The sequence below is a fragment of the Gorilla gorilla genome, chromosome 1 (assembly GCF_029281585.2).
Source record: "Gorilla gorilla gorilla isolate KB3781 chromosome 1, NHGRI_mGorGor1-v2.1_pri, whole genome shotgun sequence".
Taxonomy (NCBI): domain Eukaryota; kingdom Metazoa; phylum Chordata; class Mammalia; order Primates; family Hominidae; genus Gorilla; species Gorilla gorilla.
Genome location: NC_073224.2, coordinates 197,387,370 through 197,402,630, shown reverse-complemented (window position 1 = coordinate 197,402,630; position 15,261 = coordinate 197,387,370). Strand labels below are relative to the sequence as shown.

The window sequence follows — 15,261 nt, the reverse complement described above, 5'->3', positions numbered from 1 at the left end:
ACAATACTATTATCTAATCTATAGCTCGTATTCCGATTTTATTCTGATTCCCCTCTATAGCAAGAGAATAACATTTTTCCTAGTCTGAGATCCAACCCAGGATCATACATTGCATTTAATTGTCATGTCTCTATAGCTCCTTCAATCTGCAAAAGTTCCTCAGTCTGTCTTTGTCTTTTATGATTTTGATATTTTCGAAGAGTACTGTCTCAGTCAGTTTGGGCTGCTATAACATAATACAATAGACTGGGTAGATTAAACAACAAATATATATTTCTCTCAGTTCTAGAGGCTGGGAAATCAAAGATCAAGATGTTGGCATATCTGGCATATTCAGTGTCTGGTGAGGGCATTCTTCCTGATTTGCAGACAGGTATCTTCTCATTGTATCTTCACATGGCCAACAGCAAAGAGAGAGAGAGAGTGCAAGCTCTTTCCTGTCTCTTCTCATAAGGGCACTACTATGATCATGAGGGCTGCACCCTTGTGAATTAGTTACTTGCCAATGTGTCCTCCTAATACCATCCCATTGAGGGTAAGGCTTTCAACATATGAACTTTGAGTCAACACAAACATGCAGTGCATAACAAGACCATTGATTTTGAAGAATGTCTCTTAATTTGGATTAGTCTGATGTTTTCTCACGATGTAATTCAGATTACCCACACTACAGAGATAATGTTGTATCCCTCTCAGTGTATTTTATCAGGAGACATGACATTTTTTGTTCTATTACTCATGATATTAACTTGGATCATTTGGTTAAGGTACTGTCTGCTAGATTTCTCCACTACAAAGTTATTACTTTCGCCTTTGCAATAGATAAATATCTTGTGGGGAGATACTTTGAGACTATGTGTTATGTTTCCCATCAAACTTTTACTCATTAAAAGTTTCTGTTTTGAATCTTTGATTTTTAAATTATATTCTAGTTTTTCTTCAGAATATAGAGTGCTTTAGACTTAAAGATAGTCTTGCTAAAGAAGCTGTATGTATTTGCTGAAGCCCACATTTTACAGGCTGTCATTTTTGTTTGGGTTACAACATCTAGACTCATACAGAATTTTAGAGCTGAAAGGAGTATGATCATGTAGGCCAACTCCTTCAGTTTACACATAAGAACACCAAGGCCCAGGGATATTAGGCTGCTGCCAAGTTACATGGTGATTCTCAGCCTATGCTCTTTCTACCCTAGCCTAAGGCCTCAATCAGAAAGTGGAACCATAAGCTTAATTCTTATGCTACTTAAACATGGCTGATTATTAAACTGAGCTATATCACTAAGATACAATTTTGGTAGGAAGAAGTCTGTGGAACAGAGTTGGTCCTGTTCCACAATATCCATGTCATGGGAGGGTCTGATGGCTTTAACTTTCTTTGTTATAAAGAATAAAGCTTCTACTCACTTAAGATATACACTACTTTGTCATGTGAGAATTCAGAATACCTAGAAAATGCTTTGTGTTAGTGTCACCATCCTTTGCAGAAACCCTCAGCAGCTTTCAGTTTGCTATAACATCAAATCTAAACTCCACTGTTTTATCCTTTTTTTTTCCGAGATGAGGTCTCTCTATCACCCAGATTGGAATGCAGCGGCAAGATCATAGCTCACCTCCCCCTCCTGGCCTCAAGTGATTGTCCTGCCTCAGCCTCCCAAGGAGCTGAGACCACAGGCACATGGCACCACACCTGGCTAATTTTAAATTTTTCTTTAATAAAGACAGGGTCTCCCTATTTTGCCAGGCTGCCTTTCTTTACTACTTAAGTGACTAACATTTATTATCTGTAATGTTTACATTTTTACAATGACCACAAAGATTAGTGATTAAGTAGCATTTTGGAATATTTTTTCCTGCTTACAAAAATAATGCAAGCTCATTAATAAAATTGTCTTTTACATTCCTTTATAATCTGACCTCTCCCTTCAATCTTGCCTTATTCCTTCCGAGTAGCTGGGACTACAGGCACCTGCCACCACGCCCAGCTAATTTTTTGTATTTTTAGTAGAGATGGGATTTCACTATGTTGGCAAGGCTGGTCTTGAACTCCTGACCTCATGATCTGCCCACCTCAGCCTCCCAAAGTGCTGGGATTACAGGTGTGAGCCACCACGACCGGCCTTCTTTTTTTTTTTTTCCCCCTCCTTCCCTCCCTCCCTTCCTTCCTACCTTGCTTTCTTTTCTTTCTTTCTCACTCAGTTGTCTTTCTCACTCACGCTGGAGTGCCGTGGCACGATCTTGGCTCATTGCAATCTCCACCTCACAGGTTCAAGTGATTTTCATGCCTCAGCCATCTGAGTAACTGGGGTTGCAGCATGTACCACCACACCTGGCTAATTTTTCTATTTTTAGTAGAGATGGGGATTCACCATGTTGGCCAGGCTGGTCTCAAACTCCAGCAATCTTGCTTTATTTCTGCAGCTCCTTACTTTGTAGCCTCTATTCCAATGAAATCATCCTCCTTACTTTCCCCCAAATTACTCTATACTCAGTTCTACGTCAGTGCCTTTGGCCATATTGCTCCCCATGCTTAAAATGTGCTATTTGTAGTCTCTTCTCTTATCTATGTCTTCCCAACTTGAAAGGACTAGTTCAAGACCAACCTTCTCCCCTAGAAAGGTTATAGTCCATATGAGATTATATGGATTTTATGAGATTATAGTCCATTTTACACACTGTAGTTTCTCTTCAGAGAATTGAAAAGGCATAGGAAACCAAAGGGATCTCTTAAAGTAAACTAAATTGATCTTTATAAGTAAGTCCATTGTGTTCTTAGAATCAAACATGTAGAAGCTTTGCATTTTCAGACAGGCTCAGGATATGAATCAGGCAGGCTATTGTCTACCTTAGCACAATACTTTAATGGGGATCCATTTTCCTTTCTTATTTTTTATTCCATTCTATTTGTTTGTTTATTTGGGTACAGACACGGGGTCTTCTATGTTGCTTAGGCTGGACTCAAACTCCTGGCCTCAAGCAGTCCTCCCACCTCAGCCTCCCAAAGTGCTAGGATTACAGGCATGAGCCACTGCGCCTAGCCCATCTTCGTTTCTTAGAATCATTCCCCACCCATCCTTTCTACTCCCTGAAGGAAATGTTTTTTCATTTTATATGAAGATATAGAGTAACCTTTCAGGAAAGGAAATCTTTAGAATCTGTTTGTCAAACCAAAACAAAAAGACTGAGCAAATGGTTTGCCAAATCACAAAAGGCAGTGATTCTCAAAGCATCTACTTACAGAATTACATGGGAGGCTTATTTAAAGTACAGATTTCCATTTCCGCCCCCAGACCACTGATAGTGAATCTTACTCAGGGTAGGGGCTACAATATAAGATTGCATTTTCTTTAACAAATATTTTATTTTTTATTTTTATTTTTGAGACAGGGTCTCACTCTGTCATCTAGGCTGGAGTGCGGTGGCCTGATCTCGGCTCATTGCAATCTCCACCTCCCAGGCTCAAGCCATTTTTCCATCTCAGCCTGCTGAGTAGCTGGGCCTACAGGTGCACACCACCATGCCCAGCTAATTTTTCATAGAGACAGGATCTTTCCATGTTGCCCAGGCTGGTCTTGAACTCCTGGACTCAAGCAATCTGCCTGCCTTGGCCTCCCAAAGTGCTGGGATTACAGATGTGAGCCATTGCACCCAGCCAAGACTGCACTTTTAATAAATTCTTCAGCTGATGCTTTTATATCATAGTGGTTTGAGAACCATTATGGAAGAAAGTTCTTCTCTGTAAGATATATCTAATATTCTTATAGATATAGAAGATATCTCCGTAAGATATATCTAATATTCTTTCTAATGTTTTCTGGCAGCAATATATTTTTGTTTTTATTATATATTATTGCTTTTATGAATCAATGAAGTACATTCAAAACTTGAAAACAAAAATGTGTGGTGATCATGTAAAACTCTGTAGATCACATATTTGTGCTTGTTAAAAGGTATAACCAAATGCTAAACAGCACTCTGAGAACCCAACCCCAGAGACCAAAAATACCTTTAAAAAAAAAAAAAAAGGGAATTTACATACCCTCATGCCTATGGTAAAAAAAAAAAATCGATTAAGTTATATAACAACTGCAAAGTATTAAATTAAGTTGGAATCAGACTTCAATTAGGATGTCATTTTATATTATATAAGCCAATAGTTAAGCATTTAATGAAATCAGTATACTTTTTTTCACAACTGTAAATAAAAGTATGCAAAAAAGAATATTTGTCTTTTCACTTAATTTTGCAGGTCTTGAAGCTTTCACAAGAATTTGCACAATTAAATCATTTTACTCTAGGGGGAAAAACTGTACCTTCTAATTTAATTACAAGTGAAAATACCTGTAAAGATCCTGAATCTAATGAACCAATTTTGGAAACAGAAATTCAAAGCCCAAAGGAAGAGACAGAGGAACTCTGGTAAATTGAGAAAATCCTATATCACATTAATTATTCAGAGAGGGTATATTTTATTTGGCTTGATCATTATAAGAATTTGACATTCGGCTGGGTGCAGTGGCTTAAGTCTGTAATCCCAGCACTTCGGGAGACTGAGGCAGGCAGATTGCTTGAGCTCAGGAGTTTGAGACCAGCCTGGGCAACATGGCAAACTCCATCTCTACAAAAAACAAAAATTAGCCTGGCATGATGGTGTGTGTCTGTAGTCCCACCTACTCGGGAGGCTGAGGTAGGAAGATTGCTTGAGCATGGGAGGTGGAGGTTGTAGTGCGCCATGATTGTGTCACTGCACTGCAGCCTGGGCAACAGAGCTAGACCCTGTTTCAAAATAATAATAATAATAATAATAATTTAATATTCATTTCCAAATTATGTGAGTGGAAAAATTAGTTATAAGCATTCTCCAAAAGGTTCGTCTTTTGATATATTATTACATTTTAAAACTTTTTTCCTGCTTTTAAACAACGAATGTATGCGGCCTGTTACATATGCGCAGTTGCTCATGCCTGTAATCCCAACACTTTGGGAGGCCAAGGCGGGCGGATCACCTGAGGCCAAGAGTTCGAGATCAGCATGACCAACATGGAGAAACCCCATCTCTACTAAAAATACAAAATTAGCTGGGCGTGGTGGTGCATGGCTGTAATCCCAGCTACTCGGGAGGCTGAGGCAGGAGAATCACTTGAACCCAGAAGGTGGAGGTTGCGATGAGCCGAGATCACGCCATTGCACTCCAGCCTGGGCAACAAGAGTGAAATTCTGTCTCAAAAAAAAAAAAAAAAAATATATATATATATATATATATAGTATTCTAATAAAAGGATATATAGATATCCTTTTATTAGAAGACTTAGAAAGCATGCAAAAGTATAAGGCGATTATAACAACCCTTAATTCTCACCAGGGAAAGATGTTAAGATGTTAACATCCTAATTTGTCTTTCTTTTTTCTGTATACATACACATATATGTATATTTTTACATAATTATGACTATACTCTGCAGAGTTTGTTTTTTGCTGTCTCTATTTTACATTGCATTTGATAATTTTTTGACCACTTTTCTCTTATTTATCTATCTATCTGTCTGTCTATCTATCTATCTATCTTGTTAATTTTGCCCTCTAAAGGTACTTCTACTTTTTTAACCAAAAGTATCTTTCACAGAAACGTGAGGCTTTGGCAAGTGCACTACTCTTCTTGGGCACATAAGTTAATAGTTGCAATCAAATTTTGTCTGGGAAAAAGTCTAGAACTAAATAATCAAAAGGAAACAATGATGTCAATTTTGACATATACCATACTAAAGGATACATTCATCAATGAAGTGAGAAAATATAGTCTAGATGTAGACAAATTTATATCTTTGTAAATGTTCTAAAGATAGAAGGAGATTATTTTGCCAGTTTGGGGCTCCTAAATATTATGCCCTCTTAAAAGTTGCTTTAACTTTAGAGTAAGCTTTGAGTCCAAGATTCACAATTATGAAAGCTAGTTGCAGATGTGGGAGAGCATCTTGGAGAGACGATGGGAAAGGGGTATGATAATGGTCATAAAAACAGAGAGCCAAGAAGCTACATCACAGCATTTAGGTTTGCTGTAGGGAAAGAGAAAATCTAGTTCTTGAGCACTGGAACAGTGTCTTACAGGATTTTTGAGGAAGATTGTTCTAGTATCTCTTTATTAGATAAAATGGAGATGGAAGATAGACCAATTAATCTATATATGAGTGATAGATGAAGAGATGGTTGCCTACATTGAGTAAGTGGCAATGAAGATGAAATGGTCAATCTGAAAGTTCTTCAAAAAGGAGCTGACATAAATAATCAAATCTGACAAAAGTCGACCCAGGTGATTTTGGGTAATTGGCAGGGATACTTGCCGTGGGGAGCAAGGATGTGGCTTTAATTCATCTAGGGATGGGAAACCTTGCCATAAGAAAGATAATGGCCTTCCCTGTTAAGAGCTCCTTGATGCCACCTGTTTCCAGGACTTGGTCCAATCTGCTTCCCATAACTGGGACTCTGAAAAGTCTAGGTATCTGCCATCTGCCTCCTTCTCCTTTTTTTCTCATAATGTTTTCCTACTTGTTTATCTCCTATTCCCCTCTTCACAGCCTCCCCTCATCATGGGTCCATAACACAACCACATTGGGCAAGACATTGTGTATCTACCATGTGTCAGGCACTGTAGGGAGGTACCGAAGATATAAAATAAGACACAGTTTCTTATCCTTATGGTCCACATAGTCTGATGGAGAAAAATGGTTAAACAAGGCAGTACTGAGTACTATGGGAACACAAAGCATGGGCTCTGGCCCAGGCTAATGAATCAAAAAATATTCTTAAAGGAAGTCTGAGTAATCAGGGGCCAAGCAAAAAGATGGGAGAATAATTTTCAGGGGAGATATGGCATGTTCAAGAGAAAGCATGGTTTGTTTGAGGCCCTAAAAGTGACCTCTATGCTGCTATAGCATGGAGTATGAAGAGAGGAAATGGGGAACAGGATGATGAGAATGAAGAGGCAGGCAGAGGCCTGATCATGAAGGGACACGAAGACCTGTATTAGGGAGTTTGGATAGTGGGAAACTACTACAGTGTTTGGTAGCATGGAGGATACTAGAACAGGCTAGAGAAGCTGAATTTATTTGGCTCATCTGTCTTTGAGAATAGATGATATTCTTTAGTAATATTCAGTAGTTTAGTATAGGCAAGAGAAGACAGTTGGATTTATCCAGGGTTGGGGTTTTGCCATGTGAGTGCAGTGGAAAGACAATGGGGTAAGAGAGTTGACCATTTTATTTAGACAGTGATTGAAATAATGAACTCTAAACTCTATATTGGATTTGGAAGCAAGTAAAAAAAGGGCTTTTTATCAGTAAAATGGATAGAAAAATAGACAAGGAATTGCAGATACTATGATTGCCTTGGGACCAAGTTATATAAAAAGGAAAAGCTGGAATCCAATATTTAATTTTAATATTTCAGAAGTGAAATAGTTGCTGCTGCTGACAACTCATGACATGGTCATGCAAGTAGTTGACAAAATAGGAGAGATGAGAAGGTAATTGGAGAGAAGGAGTTGGAAGAAGCGATGCCAAGGCATTCATGGGTGGTCTCTATGGGACTTGCAATCTTCCAGTATGATGGCAGGACTTGGGGTGAAGAAGATGACAGAAAGCCACGAGCCAGAGTCTTCAATTGAAGTGAAGTAGCAAGTGGTACAGCATACCTAGCATGGTCTCATGCACACAGAAGCTGCTTATAAGCCAAGTTGATTGATTGATCCTTACAGTACATCTCTTCTACTAGATTTTAAGCTCCTTTAAGGTATTAAGGTAATGGGCCGTGTCTTGTTTTTCTGTTTATCGTGCTTTTGTCATAGAGTAACGGACTCTTAGAACCGGAAGGACCTTCAGGAGATCTTCCAACTTAGCAGTTTTCAAATTTCTACTTCCCAAAACTTTAGGAATTCTGCAGAGGGGCCTCAGAAATTACCTTGTAAGATGAGGAAAGACTGATGAGCGGGACCATTGAGCCCTCCATTCCCATTTCACCCAGAGAAGCTCCACTTTTATGTTTCATATATTGGGTTTTGTGTAAGATTTTTAATTCAATAAAGGGTCCACAGCTAAAATAAGTTTGAAAACCACTGATATTTAGCTAAGTCTTCTTTTTTCACAAATGAGGTCTCTGAGACCAAGAAAACTGAAATGACTATTTCATTCACAATCACATACACAGCAAGTTACCAGCAGGACTGGGATGAGGACCCAAGTCTCCTAATGCTGAGTCACGAGAAGTACTACTTTATCTGCTTTGGAGAAGATGTAGTCACAAATATCGCAAGGGCAAGAAGGTCTTGGGACACTTGGGTTCTAGGTCACTTTCTCAGAAAATGAGCTTTATGGTGCTGAAAAATTGCTTAGGGCACAGTCTCTCTATATGTATAACATGAGAGGTAGGGTGGGAGGAACTCTTCTAAGCCCAGACTGTCTTGTTCTTGACTATGTCTCCAGTGTCTAGAACAATGCCAGACACATAGTAGGTACTCACAAAATATTTGAGTAAATGAAAATTTCCCCCTACTCCTACTGTGTACAATGGGTATACAATTGCACTATCTTGCAACTGAATCCGAAGTTGGAATTCCAATAGCAGCCCCAAGCTGTTAGAGCCCAGCTGATCTCAGCCTGTCTTTGTTTTATTAGGAAGCTTGGACCAGAACAGCTGGTGGCTTCCTTGACCTTAATGAGCTTTATTCTTTCCAACACACTCTCATTCACTATTTCATTGCATCGTTTCTACCTTTATCAAGGGTTGTTTGATAAGTGTTCAAGTCCATTTTAATTTCAAGTTCAACTTGATGTTGACTTTCTGTCTCCTTCACAGACTACCAATGTATTTTTCATCCTCCTCCAAACTATTTCTTCCCCAGTCCAATCTGTTCAGTGAATAGCCCCTCCATTCACACAGTTGATCAAGCCAAAACCTAGGAGTCACCTTTGATTCTTCCCCACATCTGTTCCACCAACACATCCTGTCACTTCTACCATGAAAACATAAAATATTGAATCTGTTCACTTCTATCTATATTTCCACTGTTGCTACCCTACTCCATAGCACTGATATCACTCATCAGGACTGTTACATATCTTCCTAATTGTCCTCCGTGCTTCCATACCCTCCTCCCAATCCATTCTCCATGGAGTAGCCAAATGCTCTTTTCTAAATGCAAATCGAGTAATATTGTTCTCTCTCTTAAAACCCTCTCCATGGCTTCCTATTGCACTTAAAATCTAAACCATTACCATGACCCATAAGGCCCTCCATGACTTGGCCTCTACCTACCTCCTCCTCATCTTGCTGCCTTTTAGATCCTCCAACTTTTAAAGGACTTTCCTGCTTCAGGACCTTTGCACTAAAAGGTTCCCCTGTTCAGAATAGTCCTCCCCCAGCTTTTCATGGCTAACTCCTTCTCAGAGTGGTAATTCCTAACTGCCATGTCTAGGAAAATTGTAACTCCTACTTTCCAAATACTTTACCATGTCACCTTGTTTGTGACTTATCATAGTCGGTAATTATCTTATTTGTTTGTGTGTTTGTTTCTTGTCCTCCTCTAGATGTAGGCTATGTGAGGGCACAGACCTGGCTGTGTTGATCACTTATTTGAATCCTTAGTATGTGGAGTAGTGCTTGTCATATAATTGATATTCAACATATATTTGACAAATAAATGACTGAATCTTTTTCTTTGTCTGTGGGAACAAAGTTTCATCGTTAGCCACCCCTATTCTGTTCTACTAGGCTTTAATTCACTTTAATGATATCTTTTTTTATTTTTTATTCATTTTTTATTATACTTTAAGTTCTAGGGTACATGTGCACAACGTGCTAGTTTGTTACATATGTATACATGTGCCATGTTGGTGTGCTGCCTTGCAGGTTTTCAAAATGCCTTACATTTTACTTCAAAAATCCCAAAAAGCTTATGAGAAAGGAAAGACCACCTTGCAAATGAAGAGATTGAGACTCTGAGTGATTGTGCCTTGTAGAAGGTTACGTAAATAGTAGGTGGAAGATACAGGACTACCACTCATGGTTTCTACTGTACTGTGCTCTTTCTTGAATCTGTATATGTTTGAGACTGCTATGCATGTATGCTACTAGAAAAGGAATAGGACAGGGTTGCTGCCTAGATACCTCCCACCAGTTGAAGACTGGTGACAGTTGCAAAAGTATTGCATGATGTAAAAAAGCAGAAGCTGGGGGAAGGGAGGTGTTTCAATAAGAACTAGGTAATAAATCCTTTCAGTTAAAAATTAAGAACTACAACAGGAGGAAGCAAAAATTTGAGAGTCATGGTGGGTTTTCCAGTTCTTAAGATGCAGATGTGCTGGCTATAGGACATGTTCTCAACTCCATATAATTTTTGGCTGATAGTCTGCTTTTGCCCACACAACGTTAATGCAATACATAATATTATTATTATGTGAACATAATAATAAAGTAATACATACTATTAGTTATTACTTTTAAAAATCTGTTCAGTCTTCCTTTGGTTTCTAAGTATACACATTTTCTCTTATACCTTTTGAAAGGATAAATTCTGGTGTGTGTGTGGGTGTGTGTGTGTGTGTGTGTGTGTGTGTGTGTGTGACTGGAACTTGCTGTGTCATCCAGGCTGGAGTGCAGTGGTGCCATCACAGCTCACTACAACATCGACCTTCTGGGCTCAAGTCATCCTCCCACCTCACCCTCCTGAGTAGTTGGGACCACAGGCACATAGGTACACGCCACCACATCCAGCTAATTTTTAAAATTTTTTTGTAGAGATGGAGGTTTCCCTATGTTGCGCAGGCTGGTCTCGAACTCCTGGGCTCAAGTGATCCTCCCACTTTGGCCTCCCAAAGTGCTGGGATTACAAGCATGAGCCACTGTACCTAGCCAAATTCTGTTCTTTTGGGGCAGCATTTATTTTCATGGATTCTTGTCCTGATGTATCAATATCACTTAAGTATTAAATCCCTGTATTCCCAGGTATTGCTAGTTCTCCTTAATTTACTAATTAACTGATTCATGTGAATGCAATTTATTTATCCAGCCCATTAATAAAAATGTAAAATGGCATCAGCCCAGAATTGTATCCTGGAGAGCACTGCTCATTCCTTCCAAGTCAGGGAAAACTCCTTGACTGCCATGCTCTGAATGTGGCTGTACAGGCACATCTCATGGACCCACCAAAGAGGAGGGACACTTAAACCTTATCTTTAAACTATGGAAACATAACAAAGGCCACTTCTGTTCTTCTATGGCCATTATGTATTTACAGAAGGAAATTAAATTGGTCTGGTTAAGTCTGGTCTTTATAAAGTCATTAATCCTTCTTAATGTGACAAATGAGACACCTTCATATATATTAAACTTAAAGCACCAATTCATGGATTTTCCATTTTTTAAATGGAAAAATATACTTTAAATGGAAAACTTTAAAAAAAATTATTTTGAAGTAATTGCAGGAGGAAGGGTTCCTTATTACAGCTGGTGAGGGTGGGAGTTCCTTTTCTCCAGTAGCCTCCACTTATAGCACATGGCTGAGAAAGGGAGGAGTGCCTTGTGACTTCTCTCCCCGGGGCCGCCACTGATACCACAAGGCAGGGGGGTGGGGGTGGCTTATTGTGCTAGGTGGTGGCCTCCTCTGACACCGCCCCAGTGGAAAGGGAGAAGTGTGCCTCCTCCCTTCCAGGTGGGTTGGAATTCTAAACTCACCACCTGGTCTCCCCTCACACTGCAGGGTAGGGTAGCTCTTTACTATCTGGCAGGGATAAAAGTCCCTTATCCCTACTTGGCCTTCTCTGACACCACCCCAGTCAGGGAATTGGAATCCCTTATTACAGCCTGGTGAGGGTGGAAATCTAGGCTCCCAATTTGGGCTTTGCTGGCATAAGTGGAGGTGAAGCCACAGTTTTTTCTGTGACGTTCAGCTGGAGTAGGTAGGTGTCCAAAATTGTGTTTCTTCCTTGGCCTTTTCTGGTGCTTTGGCTAAAGATGGCAGACTTTTGTTGGGACTTTTTTGTTTTTTTGTTGTTGTTGTTTTTGTTTGTGCTTGTTGACATTGTCCGGGTTGCTGTCTTCTTCAGCTCCAACTCAGGGATCTGTGAGGCAAAAAGAACACCCAGGAAACTCACAGCCATGTCATTCCTTGGGTCTTGAGTCCCCTAGCTGGTCTGCCTTCTTCTTTCCACCTTTCAAAGTCTTTTAATGTCTGTTTTATATATAATGTTCAGGGTTTTTAGTTGTACTTAATGGTAAAAATAGGGGGAAAGTGTGTCTACTCCATCTTCTTCGAAGAAAAAGTCCATTTTCTCCATTTAAAAAAAAATATGAAACTACTGGATGCAGTGGCTTACACCTGTAATCCCAGCAACTCAGGAGGCTGAGGCAGGAGGATTGTTTGAGCCCAGGAGTTCAAGGCTGCAATGAGCTATGATCACCCCACTGCACTCTAGCCTGGGTGACAAGGTGAGATTCCATACACACACACACACACACACACACATACATGGTATACATTTGCATTTTCCCAGTCTTAATGTGTGTCTAGCTTCCACTGGATATAAGAAAAGGAAAGGGGTTTATAAATGATGGAAAATTTCATTGTTGTTTTATAAAAATTTTTAAAGGCATTTTACCCTTTATCTCATACTGTTTTGCATCATTTGAATATATTATCTTTTAAAAACTGCCAAATTCAAAATAAAATATTTATTTTCTTTATAGTATTAGAGGAATTTTAAAAGGAATAAAACACTCCCTAGACACAATTTTTCTCCCTGTTCCTTTCCAGCTTTTTCTAGACATTTTCCCATAGTATATATATGTATGTATGTGTGTACACACATTAATACATATATGTTTATTTGTTTTTGCACCACAATTTTACTTTGATAAGTAGTTTTCATGTTTATGAATAGTCTTGAGGTCACTTTTAAGTTGAAGCATCTTTAATTCTCTTAGCCATTTCCATATCTCTATTTAGTATGAGCATTATTGCACAGTCATCTTTTTTCTTCTTATGGATTATTTTATTGCAGTAAACTCATTCATATGCAATTATTCAAAGATTATGGACATTTTATGGCTTTTTTTTTTTTGTGGAGATAGAGTTTCCCTCTGTCATCCAGGCTGGAGTGCAATAGTGCAATTTCTGCTCACTGCAACTTCTGCCTCCTAGGTCCAAGAGATTCTCCTGCCTCAGCCTCCCAAGTAGCTGGGACTATTGGTATGTACCACCACACCTGGCTAATTTTTGTATTTTTAGTAGAGACAGGGTTTTGCCATGTTGACCAGGCTGGTCTCGAACTCCTGACCTCAGGTGATCCGCCCACCTCACCTCCCCAAGTGCTGGGATTACAGACGTGAGCCACCACACCTGACCATAGCTCTTGATCTGTACTGCCAAATTGCTTTCTTGAAGAATATGATTACCAACTATAATCTGTGAAGTATGCTGTGCTAGGTTTCAAGGTACTCAAAACAAAATTTAAGATTGAGGGAATAAAAATAAAACCAGCATATTTGTGTTCATTCTCCTTGTCATCCACACTCTCTAACCATTGAAAGTGCATTCCTTCCTCTTGGTTTCTGTGGCTTTCACCTCCTCTGCTTGTTCCTTACAAGTTTTTAGGCTTCTGTCTAGGATGATCTGCCTCCTCTTACTTTCCCCTTTCTCCCTGGTTCGTCTTATCCAGTCCCAGTGTTTCTGCTCACGTTCTTCTGTGTCTGTATCCTCACCACAGACATCTCTGTAGTCAGTCTATAGCCACATTCCCCCATGTTGGTCTACCATCCACTTGCCCATTTCCCAAGTCAGAAATCCAGGTCATGATGATTCCTTTTTCTCCCTTACCTGCCACATCCAATAAATGACAAACCTTATCAATACTGTCTTTTAAATATCTCCAGAATCCATCATAGTTCTATTTATTGTTATTTATTACATGGATTATTACAACTGTCTCTCAAATGGTTTCCCTGCCACATGGCATCCAAATAATATTTCTAAAGCACCTTCTCTCTTTTGCTTCGGGGTTTTACATATCTTATTTATTAAATCATTTTGGCACACCTTTGCTTGTTCATGTTCTCATCTATACCAACACCCACCTTCCCCAATGTCCATACACACATGCAAGTACATACACACTCCTTCTTCCCTTTACATTTGTTTAGCTTGTGCCTACTCATCCATCAGGCCTTGTATTACTTACTACTCATTTCTCACTAAATTGTAAGCTCATTTCTTATCCTCATTCATCACTAAATTGTAAGCTCCTTGGGGCAGAGATCATGTCCTGTTGAAGCCCTAGTGCCTGCCAAAGTGGCTAGTGCTTATTAAAATCATTATAACCTGTGTCTGCTCAATGCCATACTAAAAGTTGAAAAAGTATAAAACTCATTTAAACTGGCAGTTTGGCTGTAAATGAAAACCTGTGATGGGTCATCTCCCTGAATGTAAGTAAAAAATGTGACTCATCTGTGGGTTTTCTTTTATTTTTTATTTTTTGAGACACAGTCTCACTCTGTCGCCCAGGCTGGAGTGCAGTGGCACAATCTTGACTCCCTGCAACCTCCACCTCCTGGGCTTAAGTGATTCTCATGTCTCAGCCTCCTGAGTAGCTGGGACTACAGGCATACACCACCACACCTGGCTAATTTTTGTACTTTTAGTAGAGACGGGGTTTCACCACGTTGGCCAGGCTGGTCTCCAGCTCCTGACATCAGGTGATCTGCCCATCTCGGCCTTCCAAAGTGCTGGGATTACAGGCGTGAACGACCACGCCCAGCCGACTTATGTTTTTAAAGTTTATTTTTAAGAATAAGATGACTGCTGTGCTATAGAATTCAGGTTGAAAATCTTGTTTGCAACACTGTCTTGACTTGTAGCTTTTTTTCCCCGATTCTACTGCTATAATAAGCATTTTGATAGATTTTATTTTTATATTTGCACCAAGTCCCAAATTAGGAGAAAGAAAGCAGAAGGAAATTCCAGAGGAGTCAGTAAAGGAGGGCAGTTTTCCAAGAGAGGGGCAGAAGGAGGAGGGCTCACAACGGAATCGAGATATGAAAGATGAAGAAAAAGAACAGCAGTTAACCATGAAGCCTGAGGAAATTGTGAGGCTTAGAGAAGAGCTGAGCCATATAAATCAGAGCCTCCTTCAGCCTCAGAGCTCTGGGGATAGTTCAGATGACAGTGGTGCCCAGGTAGGTGCTATAAACACATGCCCTGACTGGGTTCATTTCCTCT

The 15,261-nt window shown here is 39.6% G+C and overlaps 1 protein-coding gene across 8 annotated transcripts in view; it reads left to right on the top strand.

Annotated features, from left to right (window-relative positions):
* CCDC30 (coiled-coil domain containing 30) overlaps window positions 1-15,261 on the top strand; it is a 193,284-nt gene that overhangs the window by 77,658 nt on the left and 100,365 nt on the right. For 2 of the 8 annotated variants that reach the window (XM_055393051.2, XM_055393017.2), the window contains 2 exons: window positions 4,249-4,418; window positions 14,969-15,218. The exons of the other annotated variants lie outside the window; for them this stretch is intronic. In XM_055393051.2, the coding sequence (XP_055249026.1) occupies window positions 4,249-4,418; window positions 14,969-15,218 (420 nt within the window). The remainder of the gene's footprint in view (window positions 1-4,248; window positions 4,419-14,968; window positions 15,219-15,261) is intronic. 8 annotated transcript variants of the gene reach the window in all.